The 20,244-nt window shown below is 38.7% G+C and overlaps 1 protein-coding gene across 1 annotated transcript in view; it reads right to left on the bottom strand.

Moving 5' to 3' along the window:
• The window catches only part of LOC104536325 (dachshund homolog 2-like), a gene marked incomplete at its 5' end in the record, with an annotated part of 31,111 nt that overhangs the window by 7,369 nt on the left and 3,498 nt on the right, over window positions 1-20,244 (bottom strand). Inside the window, 4 exons of the mRNA XM_010178899.1 lie at window positions 4,697-4,827; window positions 5,237-5,317; window positions 7,156-7,291; window positions 19,891-20,063. Coding sequence (XP_010177201.1) covers window positions 4,697-4,827; window positions 5,237-5,317; window positions 7,156-7,291; window positions 19,891-20,063 — 521 coding nt within the window. The remainder of the gene's footprint in view (window positions 1-4,696; window positions 4,828-5,236; window positions 5,318-7,155; window positions 7,292-19,890; window positions 20,064-20,244) is intronic.

Below are 20,244 nucleotides of genomic sequence, written 5' to 3'. Positions count from 1 at the left end.
TTGGAAAAAGAAACTCTTACAATCCTTAAACTCAAGTATTACTGCATCCACTGCTTATGAAATGACCCCTGGGCCTCTGATGTGCACACTTACATACCAAAAGGAACATGACTTCACTTCTAATTTGGGGAGTTTTTAATGTGTCTCAAGAGGAGATTCGTGAGCACACCTGTGAAGAAAATTCCCTTTTTCTCATTGTATCTTTAACATGCAAGTACTGATACGTCAAAGAAACAGCATGGCGAACATTGACGTGCTGGCACCTGTCATACACTTTGTATACGTGCTGTGTGGTACAGCTTCATGCTCTTAGTTCTCTTTCCTATTCCTTGCACTCTCCATCTGGATGCTTTCAGATTAATTGTTAGAAAAGTCCTCTCTCTGGAGAACACCCCCCACCACCGGGGCCTGTTGCTGTTTCAGGTGTTCTGCACCTGCTCGTTCTCCTTCCCTCACATCGTGAGTAACCCAGTCCTTTGGCAATGATTAATTTAAACAGCCTAAAACCTCTTTTCCGCTAATGAAATACAATAAATAAATATAGTTGTTCTTTCATTACCGTAGTCTCTGGCCATCTGAAAGTATTTCACTCAGCTGGCAGAAATGATGCAAAATTTCTATTTCCTTGAAGTAATAAAGGGAAATCTGTTCTTTAATAAAATGAGGAGGGATAGCTGTCAGATGCAGTTTTGGAGTCTACCATCTACTGAAAACATGAGTCCAGACGTGTGCTCTTGAAGATGCAGACCCCTGTGCTAAAGGAGAGTAGCACCGTCAGAGCAGCTCTGGGAAATTCAGAGCAAATCGCTTTCTCAACAAATACAATCTTTGTTTCTCCTCAAAGACTGCTCGAACAATGGTTAAGTCTGAAGGTAGTAGTCATGTACAAAAGTTTACTCTGGTTCACTTAGGGTAGAGTGCAGCTCCAGTGCCCCAAACACGCATGCAAACACCGAGTCAAAGCACACCGTGGTGTCCCAGGGCCTACACGTCCTGCTTGCCTCTCGCTGAAACCAGAGCGGAGGGGCAGGGCTGGCATGTGCGCGGCTCTCATGCTGGGGGAGCAATCTTCCAAAATAGCAGGCTTTTGCCAAACTCTGCTCCCACTGAAGACACCACGAACGTTCCGGTTGATTTCACTGTGGCAAGAGTTGAGTCAGGGCCTTTTACTATTGCATCCTACATGAGGAGTTTGAAATATTTCTTGTCGTGCAGTCAAACAGAATAATCGTACCGGCATTTAAATGTGACTGGAAGGCATGGCCAAATTCTTTTCTGGCTCGTTTAACCTTCCTAATGCCAGGATTCATATGGAGGTTTCTATAAAGACTATACGGGGCTGTGTCAAACACAATCCTTTCCCATACAATAGAGACTTTTTCCAGGATATATACTGAAGCAGATGAATTGAAAACTTAGTTCCTGTGAGCAATCGTGCAGGTAAAATGTAACTGCTTAAAACCAGACGTAGCAAGAAAGCACAATCAGGAAGAATCTGTGTTTAAGTTTCTGTAAACACCTGGGGCTATGTTCTGTGGGGGATTTTCTGTTTCCTCTCACTAGTGATTTCAAAATAAAGTACAGATTACTCTTCGTATGGTTTTCACTCACACTCTGATACGGATGCACAGGCAAAATGCCTGTGTGCCATAATGGTTAAAGACATGTGACAAAGATACAATAATGCATTTTGTATAAAAAAATAAAACTGCAGACCTATAAAGATGTTTGACCTTGTTGTCCTCTAATGTTAAGCCTGACCATACTTCCTAAAGAGATAATGAAAGTATGTGGAGTAATTGAGATTTCATGGCATTCCTCCTTCAAAAACATTAAAGGTATGGTCTGTATCTGGGTTCTAACCCCGCTGAGCTGAGACAGCCACTAATTCTGTCAGTTCTGCCCCACCAACATATGCAAACAGCTCAGCATAATTGGAACAACCTCATATTAACTATCTTTTAAGGAAAAACTCTTAAGCTATATTCTTTTCAGCTCTAATTACCTTGAAATTACTTTGATGATAACAAAGTGGCACATTTCTGTCTGGTGCTGAGATCACTTAAAATGGGACATGGAAAACAAAAATTGTGCATCCTGAGGGATATCACAGCATTTGCCTACAATAATTACAGTAACTTTTATTGGGTTTTATGCTAAAATTTCACATAAATAGTACTGCTAAATGTTACTTACCTAATTTCCATTTCTTGCTATCTTAATTGCTACAGAACGCTCAGATTTGTAAAGTCCTATCAAGGTGTATAACACAAAAGCACGTTCAATATATGCCTTCAATAATTTCTTTGTTGTTTGAAAACTTCCAACGTACAGCAAAGCTGGCATTTTATGGCCTGCAGAGCTATAAATCATTTTTAAAATCATGATGATATTACTCAAAACAGATGTGAAAACATATGTTTGCCACGGTTGTATAAACCACTTACTTGTCATACTTAATAAATGTTGATACTTTTATTTTAACTACATTCCTTCTTAATAACTTTGAAAATATTTTCCATGGTAAATATATTTTGCCTTAGTAAAAGTAATGGCAGCTTTTCAAAAACAAAGCTTGTTCTGTATACAAATTACACGTAAACTTTTTGCTGAGCAGCCCATCACAGATCACACTCTTCAGTGATTGTCCACGTCTGACTATGAAAAATATTGAACATATTTGAGGTGCACCAGCGCCCAAAACAATTATACAGAAGAGAATAATAACAGTATTAGGGACAAAGAAACCATATGGGAGTGAGACAAGTCATTGAGGATAACAACACTTGTATGGGGTGGCAGAAAGGCCCAGTCACACAGGCTGGAGACTTTTGGAAGTGGGGTATTGACTCTGTCCTGTCGGTGCAGCCCATCAGTTACTGGGTGCTTCTATTCTATGAACCAGAGATTCCTACAGGAACTGTACTACAAGTCTGTCACATTGGCAAACACAGAATCAGCTTGGAATTGTTTTGATACACAATGTTGGTGCCTTTAAAATATCAGCATTTGTCCCAAGATAATGCTGTAAAAAGTTTTCTGTTTTGGGGCTGTGGGATTATTTGGAAATTACATCTGACAAAAACAAATAGTTTCTCATTGTCATACTTTCAGAGAAAAGCTTGATCTGTGCAGACCAAGTAGGAATCCAAAACCATTATTCTATGTTTAAAATCATAATTTAAAGCATCTTGTGATTTTGAAGCACTCTTTTCTGATGTAGGTGAATCTCTGAACTCTAAGTTTATCCTAAAAAAATCCCGTAAGTGCATGCGGAACTAACACATGTATAAAGACACATTTCCCCGTATATAATAAGTAGAAGAAAGATAATACTACGCAAAAATGTAGACCAGGACATTAATAAACCGACACAACTTTAATGTCATGGTGAATTATGGTACACAAAATGTTAGCATCAGATCTTTGTGATTTCGTACATGTTACAAGTAACGTTCAACGATCACGGGAGCCTGGGAATTGGGTTCACAGGTGGTGGAGTTTAAATTACTTTCACACTTTTGGGGATTTCTGAATTGTCTTTTCTGATTCTTAAGCTGTACCTTCCTTCATCCGCCCTGAGTGACAGGACTGCTCCTACCAATAACTACATGATTTGCATCTTCGAACCCCATAGGATAGTGAATTGTTTCTGTGAAAAATGACTAGACATGTGGCAAGAAACCATGCACAGTTCAACAAAATTAAAATCGACTACACTTTCAGATTCAGATTAAATACCTATGTAATTACTACAGAAATGTAATTTTTTAATCCTAGGAATGAATATATGGTTGATGACTGTTTGGCCTCTGGTGTTGGTCCATAAATGTCAACAGAAGTCAAGAGGGAAGGATTTAAGCATGATGATCTCAACAGAAAATTGTCTCAGAATGGCACAAAAGGGCTCTTTTGGGGTCCATGAGTAAAGTTCTTAAATGGCTGGAGAAACCAGTGAATAGAAAACAGCTCCTCCTTCCTTCAAGAGGAGAAAGAGTTGAATATGAAAATACAAAATACAGGAAGTAAGTTTCAGGCTCTTCCTAGCCATAACTGGATCAGTCACAGCTGTCTAAAGAATAGGGCCGATCATACAAAATCATGAATCTGCTCAAATAATTTTAAATAACTCTGGAACCACAGGGCACATGGAGCCTCCAAGTTCTCTTGAGTAGCTCATAAAATCGTCTATACCTGCCGTTTTAGTTTTCTCAGAAAATACATTAAATACTGAGCGCAATAATTTACACAAGCCTAAGGTGTACGAGTTTGATTTTGACAGATAATCTAAAATCACCTCAATCAAAATATAAATCAGTTTGTGTTTTCATTTACGATAAAATGTTCATATCGACAGTACACTTGTAAGTAAATTTAGCTTACACTGTCTCCTCTTTCTTTTCCTTCACATCTTTTTCACGCTGAAACTTTAGTATCTCCCTCAGTATATGCATTTGCAGTATTTTTCCAGTATTCACTTAAATTCAGCTTTCTTTCCTTTCTTTAACTATATCCAATAATTTTTTTTTGCAGGCACTCATTTTGTATGGTGTTTTCTGTACGTACTGGCAAAATAAACCTCTCACCTATGAACGGAACATTTTTGTTATATTTGCAAGGAAGAAAAATGGTTTCTTTTCTGCTCCTACAATGTCAAAGATGCTCTCTGCTCCTACAACACTTTCCCAAAGCTTACCTGCGTACACCAACACATTTGTGTTCTCCAGTACCCAACGCCCTCTCTGCAGGGAGAATCGAGGAGGCACTTCACTGCCCACAGGACAATCACTACAGGGCAAACATCACTTCTTCCCTTGCTGCCTCTCACTTGTGAGGGAATTTAATATCATTATTCATATTCTTAGACACAAAAAATTACTTCTTTCCCTCACCTATGCACCAGCATTAGAGCAGTCTGCACACACATCCACTGGAGGCAAAGAATACCATGTCAGTAATCAAGTATTTGCTAGGGACTTAATAAATAATTGAGTCAAAAGACCTGCAAAATATTAGCCTCATACTATATAAACAGAAAGAAGGAGAGATTTGATTGTTTAGACTTCCTAAGAACGCCATGTAAATTCACAGGATACATTATTCATTGCAATTAGGTTCTTAGTTCTCTTAAATTTATAATATTATGCCATCACATATGCAGAATAATAGAAAAAGGAATAAAACATCTAGTAAGTGTTATTAAATGCCTGTGATGAAAACCAGTTTGTAATTTTACCTTTCTCTTTTTGTATTTTTTTTAGGCTGGTCCCAGTTTCTTGATCAATGAGCTCTCCTTCCCTGCTGTTGGTCAGCATAGCTAAAAAAACCAGAGTGTAACACGGTTAGTGAAGAAATATCAGAAGAGAGGAAAATATTGAATTATATTTCCTCTTTGTCAGTATTTTGGTATTTTAACTTTTATTTATGCTAGATAAGTTCTAAAGCAATTGACGATTTTATTGTCCATAATCAACCATTTCACTGTTCCAGTTCAGCACTCAGAGCCAAGTAAAATATGCAGCAAAAGCAAATTTGCTCAAGTTGACTAAACAAAGATACCGAGACAGAATCCAAATTACTACTGAGATAAATGTGATTTCTTACAAACTGTTCAAATTAACTAATTAGAAAAGTACTTCACAGAAATAATTTTGGGGAAAAATACATTTAAGGATTTAAGTATTAGTAATTATCTATAAAGCACCAAGCTTAATAAAAAATATAGACAGATAGTAACCCAAACTGCTATATGACAGTGACAACACAGTATGCTGCAGTGTTGAAAGAAATTCTTTCAGGTGTTAAGTTTATGATTTCAGGATGCCTATTTTCTTTGTTCTTATATGATTAAAACATTTTCTTCTCTGCAATTAACCAATTACAGATTTTAAAGTTATTCCAGTGAGGACATGTTTTAAAAAATTCACTGACGTATTTTAGAGAAAGCTTTTTTTTCTTTTTAAATTGCAAAAGTAAAAATATATTTATATTTCTATAGATACAAAGTACATAGACATCTCTTTACAACAGCAAGCATCAGACTTCAAAACAGGGACATGTTTGGTTCAATATCAAGAAAACTTAGTTTTCTTTAAAAAACTTAGAGCACCATTTCTGGAGCCCAGAGCTTGCAGTGTGTGTTACTGCACACATTAATAAAACAAGTTAGAGCAGCTTTCAAAAGCTACCGTGAGGACAAAAGTCCCATTTTCACTGTTGCTATAGGAAGTTACATTTCTTGTCCTGGATATTTTTAGCCTTACTTTACATATGAAAAAGCTGAGGGGAATCTACTTTCTAGAGACTTCCCTGTGTGTGCATATGTTTGGGCAAAGTAGTTCAGGTTCTGTTGAGTCGTTTGTGTAGAGGCAGCTGTGCATTGCAGTGCCATGGTGCTGCTGCATGGATCTGAGTCAAAACTGCAAAATCCCAGCAAGCAGCTGAGGAGTTATTTGATGGGAGTGAAGCCTACACTGACTTACAGAGACTGCACTGTTTCTGTAGTTTAAATCTGGCTCAGCAATTCCTGCATGGGCTCCAGTCACTGTGAAGACAGCAGTGTTGACACACACCGACATGAAGAGATGTTAATTGACCTGCCCTAGATCCCTCTTGGAAGCACCAAGAATAGGATCTAAACTTCCTCTAGACTGAATTGGCATTTTAAGCACAAGATCAATAATGCACAGGCTGTGAGAGCTGTGGTGGGGAGACCACAAAAAAAAATAATCAAAAAGCCCTCAGTCTTGTGGTGATGAGGGAATGGGTGGGCATGAGGAGGTTTTTAGCAACAGAAAAGCCATCATATAAACTGACTTTTCCGACATGCATCTGAAGAAAAAGGTATCTTGCTATTTTTCAATTCCAGGTGCCCTCAGAGGCATTGCTTTACACCAGCATGCAGGAGAAGTTGGCTGTACCAGAGACGGGGTGGAATCTCCTGTGCTCGGTTGAAGACAGAATGTCACAGAATGAATCTGAGGCTCTGCACAGTGATGAACCTAATAAAATAAACCATAGTGATGAACTTTCTGGGTTTCTTTAGCAAGTGAGTGTTTTCCTGAGTTTCCCAGCAAACAAAGATTTGCCTCAACAAACTTTTAAAATTCTTGAGGCCCGTAACTGCAAAGGGGTGTGAGGCTGCAGAGCACTGACCGATTCTATCTGGTGTGTTGTCCAACTGGGATGGCGAGCTGGACACGCTGCTGCTCTGATGGGAGGAAGCGTGGCTTCCCGGCCGCTGACTGTCTTCTAGAGACGGAGCTGGAGAAGGGCTGTCTTGAATCCTTTCCTTGAAACAGAAATAAAACAAGGTCTGTACAATTTGATTCATGAACTTCACTGAAGTTCAATGAAAAAATGAAGTTGGCTAAAACAGCAATAACAAATTGTCTGTCCGAGGTTATAAATAGTGAACAGAATGCCCACTGAAAGAGAGGTATAGTCATCTATAGTTAAAAAGAGTACAGACTTCTACAGGTACTGTATCTAGGCACAGTTTTCATCCTTCGTGTCATGACATAGCATTTGGCACCTCTTTTTTTTTTTCCTTGGTAACTTTTTATTTTCTAACTTTTTCACACAGAGAAACATAAAGAACATTCTTTCATGCTGTTCATAGTTTTAATCTACAGGTAGTGAAACTGTGATATATGAGTCACATTACAAATAAACAATTCCAATTTGGAGCAAACAGTCACTATACGCAGTCACATTTGTAAACTCAAAAATCTGTGCCTGAATCAGCACCTCCTCAGGTTAGCAACCAGACAAATTTTTAAAGCTGCAGCACTGGTAGGAACTTCACTTTTGCACAAAAAGCACCACTGACTAACAAGAGTAAGAATGTGCTCGCAAATTCTTTTGTGTACCTTTGCACACAAAACTTTGACATTAACCTCTAAGTTAAATACACACAGTACCTAAACTTACAACTACCTCAAGGGAGCTTGTAGAGAGGTGGGTGCTGGTCTCTTCTCCCAGGTGATGGAGGATAGAACAAGGGGAAACGGCACCAAGCTGTGCCAAGGGAGGTTCAGGTCAGAGATAAGGAGGAAGTTCTTTACTGAGAGGGTCGTCAGAAGCTGGAACAGGCTGCCCAGGGAGGTGGTGGAGTCACCATCCCTGGACGTGTTTAAAGAGCGGGTAGACGAGGTACTTAGGGATATGGTTTAGGGGGTAGACAGGAACGGTTGGACATGATGATCTCAGAGGGCTTTTCCAACCGAGCGATTCTGTGTGTCTGTGTACTTTGGGTAAGGAGAAAAAAAAAATATAAGAAACCACAAAAATTCAACAAAATCAAATTCTGCAGTTCTGTGTATCTGTACTTGCTTGAACACGCCATGGAATTTTCATCAGTAAATATCTTTGGGAACAGGATAGACAAGCTTGGCATAAGTAATAATTCATCATGTCTTGAGGAAGGCAAGAGGTTATACGACCAAGTGAGATCCCTTCCAACTCAGTGATTCCACATGTATGATTTTTGTGAATGACTTCAAAATTCCAGTACCCTTCAACCCTGTTCCCTGGACTAAAAAAAAATGAGAATCTTCTACAATGGACAGACCATGGCCTGAGATACTTTAGATCTTCTTATCTTAAAATCCCTTATATGTTTTAGATCCTCTGTTACAAGACCTTGAAGGTGTAATTGCAAGGGAGACACTAATGAGGAGATGCTTGAATTTACAGAATTCCAGAAACTGCATCTTTGGAGTTGCCCTCATGCCTGGCAATCAGCTATTGCCTGTGGAAACTCAAAACTGAAATTTTACTTCCTTTTTTTAAAAGAAGAGATCTTCTTGCCCCCACCTCATTAAAAATCACAATCACAGTGTCATCTGGGGAAGCTGTCTCAAAAGAACTTCTGAGTTTTTCTGCCTTTCTACCCTATTCTCAAAGTTTTTTCATTAGGAGTATGCAATCTGGTAACTTGGTGGCAATTTTCCATGTGCTTTTGAAAATAAACTGAATAGCATTCTGTTCGTAACCTACTGAGGCAATTCATTAATAACACTGACAGGAAAATTGACATTTTAAGAATATTCTGTTACCCATTAAAACCGTCTCTCTAAACCACACTCAATTTCCTATTTACATATACATTTGAGAATGATGCACAGGGAATGTGAGACTGGATCCTCTTATTAGCAAGGGGTGGCATTTGCCTATTCCAAGCACACCAGCTGAAAACGTAGCAGTGAATGTGTTTTTAATAGGATAGTCATTGTACGTCAGATAACAACTGAGCCTCAAACCCATGTAACAGATGTGTATCTATTACATAGCTGTTAATCCTCAATGGATCTGTTTTCACTAATTACCTGTTATTTAATGAAGATACAATAACTAATAAATCTTAAAGGGAGGCTTTTAATTGCAGTATTTTTGAATGTTAATCTAAAATGTTTACGACGTTTTAATAGATATGAACTTATTATGTTGAGTCACAAGTCCTTAAAGTTTTGAAAACTGAATGGTTTTAAACAAACACATTTTTCAATTCTAGGGGGAAAAAAGTCAGTCACTGATCTTAAAGTCTCCTGTGTTTTCTTCTTCTTGATCTCCAAAAGGGTGGCTTTAGAGGTTGCTGATAGGAGCGGAAGAGTGACTAACTCTGTGGATGGGCTGCTTATTAAGTTACTTTTAAAAGTCCCATTCTTACCCCAAGAACTATTCTCCTAAATAAATTATGAATCATATCCATGCAATCTTGAGCTTATAAATACTGTGTGTCTTTTACCTTTATGTAAGCAACAGCTTCCAAAATAGGTCACTGCTAACAGGCTACGACTCTGACTATAATTTAATTAGCCTGGATTTCAGTTTTAGCTGTCCTCCTTGGCACTATTTCCTCTCCTTTTACCATATAGAGTACTCAATTTACAATTAAGATATCATTTTGAAATGATTAATTTTACAGAAGAGTGCATAGTTAAAGTAAATTTCATTGTCTATTGCAACCATGAAAATGAATAGCCAAGGAGAGGACATGCCAACTGTTCTACAAATAAAACCAAACTATGAACAAATATGGCTATGAATTAACACTTAGATATCACAGAAAGAGCCATATATGTCATCTTAAATGGGAGTTGAGTAATTCAAAAGCTGATGATTTGGAAAAGCAAAGTATTTGAGCTCCTTCTGGTAACCCCATTTCCCATTGTCTCGCTATAAAATAATCTCTGCTTCAAGCAATTTGCGTTCAAACTCAGGGTCTTGGTTTGAAATGTTCAGGCAGAAATCAAAGAGTCAAATACTAATGTCATTCTCAATCACACAGCGAATCCCTTGCTAAGAGAATTAGTTGATTATGTCATCTAACACCTTACCAGTTACAACAATTTACATACACAGGGAAGACAGACTTTTCCCAATGGGCAACAAAGAAGCTGAAATTTCCTCTACATCACATGTACTACAAATGAGGACAGAGCATCATCATGTAAGACTGTGTATAGATCAAGATATTATCTAATTCTAAATTTTTGTGTGGAAATGTAATGCTGAATTTCCCCTACTATAATGAATAACACTATGAACAGACTTTTTTTGCGAGTAAACAGATCCATTTTTCAGTCCTGTAATCAGTATGCATCTATTTAGCTACTTAACAGCAATGTGCTCTGGTTCATTAGGTAGCTACTGTTGTGTCTCAGCCTAGTTAAAATTTCACAGCAAGTTAATCTATTTTATTACAAATGAGAACACAAGTGATAATGTCCTCACCATTTTCCAAACACAGGGTTAACAGTATTTGTAACAAATCAATGAGGGCATTTAAATAGGAAAATTGCAAATCTAAACCCTTAACATTATTTTACACGTTGATGACTTCATTTGTCATCTATGTATTTTACAACCACGCTACTTTTCATATATTTTTTTTTCTCCTCCTGAAAATAGCTCCATTCCCACCAGCACACTGCTGTGTAGCCTGGTTCTGCAGTGGGTACACTCACAGTAACAGAGAAGCATTTCTAAATAGAGTCATATTTTCTCAATTTGCATTTCTTCTTATTTTATTAATTTGCAAGATTCATATTCCAGGTTATAATGTAATGAATTATGGATGTAAAATTTAAAGACTGTGAGAATTTTATGAAAAATGAAAACATTTCTCAAGATCTCACCTATTTATCTAACTATAGTACCTACTTTATCTCATCTTTTCTCTTCCTTTTACAGAGCCGTAACATAAATTCCCAAAAAAGACTTTTGCAGTATTCGATCCTTTCGAAGGGTAATATATTTCTGTCTCACGAAAGATCAGGGTCTTGCTTTGGCTCAGAAAATGTAGCTACAAAGCTTGACATTGTTAATTTTAGTTGTGATTTAGGTTAACAGACTGGAGTCATCAACTCATCCAATTTCCAGATACATCCGTGATTTCACCTCAATATCCTTTTTCTATCCCCTGTGAGGCAGTATTCCACACAAATAATAAGAAACATGACATAACAGCTGCATCCATACTAGTTTATTTGAAATATATATGAACAGCTTACCTGGTTTTGACATAATCATCTTGACCTTAATTCCTTACCACTGATTTTTTTTTTTTATCGTATTAATCTTCGTTTTGTATCAAGAGTTTAGAGCAATGATGCTGCTGGGTTTTCCTTTATTTTTCTTTATTCCTAGTTCTAATGTAGCTGCAATTACTCTTCCAAATGTTAATCTATTAATGAGTTCCTAGAGGATTTAATGGCATTTCACTGCTGACAAGCAGGTTTTGGAGGTTTGTCTGAGTCCTGGATATTTTATTTATCTTGGTATTTTAGATGTAACTGAGGTGCTGCTTCTGTACTCTACAGGGCTCTGCAGTGGCAGAAGAGGTGGAATTCACCAGACCTCACTAATGAAATGTAGAGGAAGGAAAAATGGAGATTCCACTGTCTTTAGGTCTAGATTAATTTTTTTAACTATTTTAAGAAAGATTTAGAGCTGATGACCATATCGGAAAACGAGAGAGTTCGTAGGCTCTGACACAATAAATTTTACAACATTAATCTGCACACTAGTTCCCCACCAGAATTTTTTATTATATCACACCTCATTCTCCCAGTGCTTGCCAAATCACCATTCAGATTCTCAAAATGGACTACACGGTTAAAAAAACAACAACTAGAAACCAGTCTCAATTCCCTGTGAAGCCAGGAGCAGTCAGCCAGCACACTGCCTGCAGACCTCCTCACTTCCTATCCAAAACTATTTCATCGTGCCTGGGATATTGTTGCTCGCATCTCCCTGGATGAATTCCATTCTCAATAAGAGAGAAGAATAAGGAAAGTTAGCACAATTTCAGTTAGCAAAGAATTGAATTGCTAACTTCTTTTCCCCCCCAGTTAACACTAAGACACTTATTTCTTTCAAATTGACCTTATTTGATGCTATTTGAATTCTAATAAGTACATATATAATAGTGTTCCAAAGTTTACGGCCCTTAACTAATGCATTATTGAGAAAAGCAATACATAATTGACATTTGGGCTTTTCAAAGAAAATGAATAATCCTGAGTCAGTAAGCAGGAGCTGTGCTACATCAGAAACAATGCTGGACAGTCACCGACAAGAAATATGATGGTTAGAGTTACTCTTTCTGGGCAAGAGAACAGTGGATAGGTTTATATTCCAAATCATCTCAGTCTGAAAAAGGGCACATCCAAAGACTATGGATGACTTGCTGGTCTTCTGAGCTACACAGAGTATCTCCAATTGCGGTAAGAACTGGAGATGAGCAAAGTAAACAGCTGGTCGAGAAAGTAAGATGGGATCTGTATGTCTGAAAGCCAGCTGGATCCCATTCATCTTTTGCCGTGTATTGGTAAGTCATTCACTTAAAATATATACTTTGTCATTTAAAATGCAATTTTTTTCACTATGTACCTATAGTTGTTTCAGTTGTAGTCAACAGGCAATTATTTTTCCACCAAATTTAAGAAATCATAATAATACTTCTATATTCACTGGTTTTTAATGCCAGATGTTCACCTGCTAATTCCATTACCTTGTGACTATTTCCTATCAATTCATTAATTGCCAGCTGCTCAGCCAAACAGAAAACCACAGCTAATCGGATGGTATGAGTAAACAGCCAAACAAGAGCTTCCTTCTTCACCATTTCTTAAATTAGCAGTCACTGTGAAAACTACGGCAACCTTCACTCGTATATTAAGATTTGACCTTTACATTTTACTTTGAATCCGAGAGTATAATATTGACTAAAACTGGAAAGGACCTTGCAGTGGGAACTTTCTACTTGTACCCCTCCTACGAATTTTTTTAGCCAGTGCTGCTACTGAATGAATGAAAGGCATTCCCAGGACTAGTGATGATAATGCCGTATCTAATCTACGTTATAGCTATGTTAGTTACTAAGTACAAATGCCAACGACTAAGCCAATGCTAAAAAGACGTGAGCCAGAACTAGAAGCTAGCGTGTGCTTGGCTTAACAATATTCCCTTGCAAACTTTGCAAAAACCATATGTACTTGCTTCTTACTGTGTTTTTAATCACTTGCAAGTTTAAAATAAGTATTCATTGCTTATTCTTTAACCAAGCAAACGGGTGTCTCGGTGTTGTACAGTGAGGCATTCTTGGCACTGCAGGGAGAGGGATATGCCCCCTTCAAAGGAGGAGGGGTGAGAAGGGTATTTAATGTAATTTGTAGGGACCTGACCATCTCCCAGCACGGCAGTTTCCCTGTATCAGCAAATAAAAAGATACAAAACTGCACACTCACTTCTCCTTCGCTACAGATACAGCCACAAAAATTAGCCTTCTAAGCAGCAAACGAACTACCATGTCTCACATGTCTCTACCCTAACATGTTCTAGTCCCCATTTAAGCAATAACCTGCCAGCAATGACCACGAGCTATGAAATGGGATAGATAACTCCAACAATGAGAAACATAACATAAACTTTATGGGAGTTTTATTTTATAAATCTTGTAATACTCTGAAAACAATTCAGAATTAACTGAATCCACAGAGGTATGTGAAATTAAATACGTTATAAATTCTGTAATGAGAAATGTTTTTATACTGAGAATTGTTTCAGAGTATTCTGAGATGGCCACATTTTTCTGGCTGTCAGGTAAATATTATGAGTGTGAGTTGTAAAGCACACAGAAAATAGCACCTTTCAGCAATAATTACACAGCCCATCTGTATTCTCTTTAGGGAATTTAAAATCATGTCATATATATCCCTTACAAATGCTTTAACAATCCCACAAAATCAAGAGACAAAGACAAGGAGACTCAAAAATCTCCACTGCAAGTCTACATCACACTGCACAAATAAGGCTTTGTTCTGTTTATCAGTAGACTGAAATATTCAGACGGAAATTATTTCAGTCTCCCTACCAAAACAAAACATTGCATTTCACCTAAAATGTCCTTTCTTTTTAATTTTGTGGGGAGGGGAGGCGGGTGGGATTTGATTTGTTTCTACATTACATTGGGGTGAAATTCTGAAAGAAATACGATTTCAAAATCAAAAATTAAAGTGCTTTATTTTGAGGTGGTTTTTTGAAACAAAACATTTCAATTACTTTTTTTTTCCCCCCTCTCTGGGTTTTCCAGCTGCATTCAACAAATGTGTCACTTATTCCTAATTGGGACCTAGATAAAAGCAGAAAGAATAAGAGAAAAGTAGGAATACAGCAAGCATGAGGGAATGATGACAGAAGAAAAATGTACAGCAGGAAACCAATTTGCAGAAATACTCCTACGCAAGAGAAGCACATCTCAGCAGCTCAGAGGAGGCTGTTGGAGAGCCAGAAGGAAAGGGAGAATGAGAAGGAGGAGAGATGGAGGAGGAAGGGTGAGACATGAGTAAGGGAAGTGCAAAATATGTGGGGCGAATAGAACAAGAAGCAAGGAAAAACTGGGAGAAAAAGGGTAAAGAGCCTCTCAAATCTCTGCGATAAAATTTTCCCTCGTTACCCTCAGAACTCTAGCACAGAAAGAAGCAGCTTAAGGTCCCTGGTTTGGATTCAGTGCCCACAGTTCAAGCCCACACTAACCACACCTGTTCCAAAGCACCGCTGAGAAAGCGGCCTTCCAGTGAATACTCAAAGGCTCCCATAGCCACCTGGCTCTTGCCAGCCCTCTTTGCTCTTTCCTAACACCAAACCTCCCCCCTGGCTGTTGGCTGAAAATGTGTAAGCTAATAGGTTTTTTTGTCACTTAAGCCCTTTCTGGCTTAATCTGTAAAAACCAAGACTTTAGGCTTGATGAAACTATCTTAACACTCCCGATGCCTTTACTGCATGTAGCTCAAGGATCCATAGCTTGAGGCCTCACTCCACTATGGACAAAGAGCTGTTACATGGGCACGGTCTGATTCATCTCCTTTGGACCCTATTTAATTTATATGATCTGTTAAGATTTAGGTGTGCTTTCAGCATTCTAATTCAATTTGTGTTCTCAGCACAAGTCTTAACAGCTCCTTTATGATAAACTATAATATGCTGTGAATGCATACTAATAGTGATAGGAATTTGTTACACAGTCATATTCATTATAGGTCCACTGTAAAATAAAAATCTTAACGTTATGTAGTTATTGCGCTCTGGAGTTGAGTTGTTCTGTAAACTCCAGTGAAAAATCCTTTCTCTTTTGTATAAAGGGCCTGTCCAAACTCTGCTTCTGAAGACCTGAAAATATCACAGAATCACAGAATCCCAGAATGTTAGGGATTGGAAGGGACCTCCAAAGCTCACCCAGTCCAATCCCCCTGCCGGAGCAGGAACACCCAGATGAGGTTACACAGGAAGGCGTCCAGGCGGGTTTTGAATGTCTCCAGAGAAGGAGACTCCACAACCTCTCTGGGCAGCCTGGGCCAGGGCTCTGTCACCCTCACTGAGAAGAAGTTTCTTCTCAAATTTCAGTGGAACCTCCTGTGTTCCAGCTTGTGCCCATTACCTCTTGTCCTATCATTGTTTGTCACCGAGAAGAGCCTGGCTCCATCCTCGTGACACTCACCCTTTAAATATTTATAACCATGAATGAGGTCTCCCCTCAGTCTCCTCTTCTGCAAACTAAAGAGCCCCAGCTCCCTCAGCCGCTCCTCATCAGGGAGATGCTCCACTCCCTTGATCATCTTTGTAGCCCTACGCTGGACTCTCTCCAGCAGTTCCTGTCCTTCTTGAACTGAGGGGCCCAGAACTGGACACAATATTCCAGAAAATATCATCACTGAACAGATTTTTCTGAGTTTCAGGAGCAAAATTATTAGATGACAGTAAACTACTGTTTTTATTCCCAACTGTTTCTAGCCTACACCACGATTCAGGTGTACTTCAGCTAAGTTCCACCCCAGACTGGTCCTCTGGACCAGGCTGGGAAAGCATTTTACACCTAGGCCAGTAACTGGATTGAACTGGAGTTCATCTCGCTGAAGAAGAGCTCTGGAAAAAAGAGAACTAACGGGACAGAAGACACATGAGGGAGAAGAGAGAGGGTGGTGAAGTCAGCGTTGCTGTCAAATCTTGGTTTTGCCATACAAGATCCTCAATTACAAAGATTCATCAGAACCATTTGAGTCAAGTTTCAAATGGCGCAAGCTCTTTCTGATGCCCAGTAAACGCCTGAAATCCTTGATTTATTACAGGGGCACTGTCAGACAGTAGCTATAGCACTGCTAGCGGGTGCTGCTATAATCACATCAGATCATAATGCAGATGGCTAAGAAGGCTTCGTGAGCCTGGCCATTGTGCCTGCCTAATTTATAGTGTTCCTGTCAGGAAGAAATCAAGTTTCACAGTTATGACATTTCTTTCTGGAGCACTAAATGTTAACTTTGCTGATCATGCATATCTCGGTAGAACAGCTTATTTCTAAATGGCAAACGCGATATAAAAAGCATAATGACTTCATTCAAAACCTTTATAAAGCAGCTGATTCTCACACCTATAGAAAACAGGCCAAGTGGTATTTTAGTCATCGGAGTATGGAAATAGATATACACTCAACAGATTCAATTCATTTCTCCCATTTTAAGTAACATCATAATGCTGGAATCACAGTCTATCTAAAACTAGCCTTTTTTGTACTTATTTAATGCACTTAAATAACGTCAAGCAATAAAAGTAATACCACTGACATAACAATAGCAGCAATGCTTTTCTTTTACACGTTTCATTTTGTACAAGGATTTCATCTTAACTGATCGTCACTCAGAGCCAGATGATAGTACAGAAGGGAAGGAAAGGACAAAAGGAGCCTCACACTTTCTGTTATAAAATTCATCTACAGTTTCAGCACTCAGAACAAGCGAGAGAACGATGCAGCATCACTTGACAGGTGAGAGTAACACAGCAATGGAGGCACACTTTACCTCTGTCACATTAGCTACCGCTGTATTTTCCTATACATCATGTGGAGGAAATAATTCCCACCAGAGCGCTGGTGAGACCTACTGCTGCTGTGGAGATAACTGTGTATCCTCTGGTGCAGGTGTTGGGGAAAAAATAGCTGTAAATGAGTAACTAGCATCAGCAACGGCCTGCTAAAGAACATCCTTAAACCTAACTGCTTGCAAGAACTGTAGTTTATATTACAAAGAGCTAGCATCCTTTACAAATACATATTTAATCTTCATTTTGACGTACTGATAGCATTTAAAATATAATCAAAGCTTATGCAGTCTACTTGCTGCTACAAATGTTCCACTGCTGTAATTAAGTTATGGTTTTCTCAAGAGGTCTCTGAACAGCTAAAGAAAAGATTACTGAGTGAAACAAATGGAACCTCAATTAATTTCTAACAATTCAGTGACTTGCATTAACGAATGGACAGTTGGACAGCAGAGATATCACATTTCCTCCATGCAGTCAACAACTGTGCAGATACACCGATGATAAGGGGAAATTATTATAGATCTTAATCCTAAATAGTCTCTAACTGGGGAACACCCCCCTGAATTTTACCAGCCTCCCAGAATCTGAGAAAATAAAACGTAAGTAAAATCAAAGTATTAAGAACAACATTTGCCATTTGAAAGTGGACTCTCAGTAAAGACAGAAAACAACCTGAGGCAATTCTGGAGATGCTCAGGGAGAGGAAGATCAGGAGAAAAACAAAGACCTCTAGAACCTCAACAACAGAGACGCGTAATGTTTTATGCTGCTGTAATGTGATAAGAGATTTGCTTTCTTACTTGAAAGTATGGTGATATCAGTAAATACCAGTATGAAAAATAAACATGTGGTTGTGTACTACTAATTTCTTTCCTCGCTTAATGTAGAAACAGAATTTCCTGCAGTGGGAAGCTGTGACAACAGGAACTACACCACCATTCTAACTAATTTACTCTCACAATTGGTCTGTAATATTGGCAACAGTAACTTTCTCAATGATAAAATAACAATATTATATAATTAAGATGTTTTCCAATAAAGATATGAGAGATTAAGTTCAGCAAATCAGTGAAAGTTGTTACAATAAAGCAACTCAGGACTTTGAGATTCCAGAATGATGGGGATACACAAGTGTAAAAGAGCATAAATATAAAAATAAGAAAATGTACTTTCCAGAACAGATTGTTCTATAGACTCACATATTTAAAAACAAAGAAAAATTAACTAAAATAACTACCTTTCGAAGCTGACAAAACGTTATTTTATCAATAAGAAACATGCACATGCATGCAAATACACACAAAAGATTGATAAAACCTTTCATTTTTCCTCAATGAAAAGAGGAGACACTGTGTTTTAGAGAATCCCATAGTGCCCATCCTTCACACGCACTGATCCTACATCCTTCTACTACGAACATTTCTTGTCTCAACCTATTTTTTAGTGTGTGGTAAGACTTCAGCTCTCAACACAGGCATGAAATTTTCTTAACAACATGCTTGGAAGAGACTATCAGATGCCTCTCAAAAGTATGAACACATTTTAACCAACTAGAAGGAAAATCTGTTGTGGTTACTGGAGACTATACTCACACTAAGGTACTTCTGATGGTTTTCTTTACTATTAACCTGTTCTAGAATCACACTGCACCAAAATTCCTGTTATGTTCTACACTATTTTCTTTTAAGTATAACATTGTGATTTTAAACAACATTTTAGAACAGCTTTTGAGCTTTAACAGATGCAGCACAGAATCACAGAATCCCAGAATGTTAGGGATTGGAAGGGACCTCAAAAGCTCATCCAGTCCAATCCCCCTGCCGGAGCAGGAACACCCAGGTGAGGTTACACAGGAAGGCGTCCAGGCGGGTTTTGAATGTCTGCAGAGAAGGAGACTCCACAACCTCTCTGGGCAGCCTGGGCCAGGGCTCTGTCACCCTCACTGAGAAGAAGTTTCTTCTCCAATTTCAGTGGAACCTCCTGTGTTCCAGTTTGTGTCCGTTACCCCTTGTCTCATCATTGTTTGTCACCGAGAAGAGCCTGGCTCCATCCTCGTGACACTCACCCTTTAAATATTTATAACCATGAATGAGGTCTCCCCTCAGTCTTCTCTTCTGCAAACTAAAGAGCCCCAGCTCCCTCAGCCGCTCCTCATAAGGGAGATGCTCCACTCCCTCCATCATCTTTGTAGCCCTACGCTGGACTCTCTCCAGCAGTTCCTGTCCTTCTTGAACTGAGGGGCCCAGCAATGCTTATTCCCCTAGCTTCTAGTGAGTGTTAGTATCTGTGTTCAATGACATTACAGATTTTCAGATAGAGCAGAGCATCTTAACTCCGTGACTGTATTCCCAGGCATTTCCTCACACTGAAGCACTATCAGGAATAGCAGATCAGGTGTGCTATAGGCAGTACAAGCTCATTGCCTCTTAGTTACCTTCTTAAGAAAGTCACTGTACATGTTTTGTTAGCCACAAAAAGCTACTTTTTCTAAGTCTCAGGGATGACTCTTACCTTTATAACAGAGGCCCCTGCCCTGGAAAGAGGACTGTGCATTTGGGCTGCTGCTGCCATGTTAGCTATCGTATTGAGGTGGTTCATCTGATTCATTGCCATTGCAACTGAAGCAGGAGGTAGGCTGACGGGAAGCAGAGGGTGGGGCATCATCATAAACGGCAGGTCTATCCCTAAAAGAGAGCACGTGCAGGTTATATGTGTCAGTTCCTCATTTTTTAACCCAACACCTTAATTTTCAGAGCCTGTATTCTACTGGAACACTGACTAGTCAAACTCGCTATTATGATGTGTTAATAATTCTGATGTTCCACAGGGAAAAACTGTATTCCAGAAAAGGCTGTATGGCTTGTA

Source organism: Mesitornis unicolor, unplaced genomic scaffold (genome assembly GCF_000695765.1).
Source record: "Mesitornis unicolor isolate BGI_N332 unplaced genomic scaffold, ASM69576v1 scaffold13870, whole genome shotgun sequence".
Taxonomy (NCBI): Eukaryota; Metazoa; Chordata; class Aves; order Mesitornithiformes; family Mesitornithidae; genus Mesitornis; species Mesitornis unicolor.
This window is presented reverse-complemented; position numbering and strand designations above follow the sequence as displayed.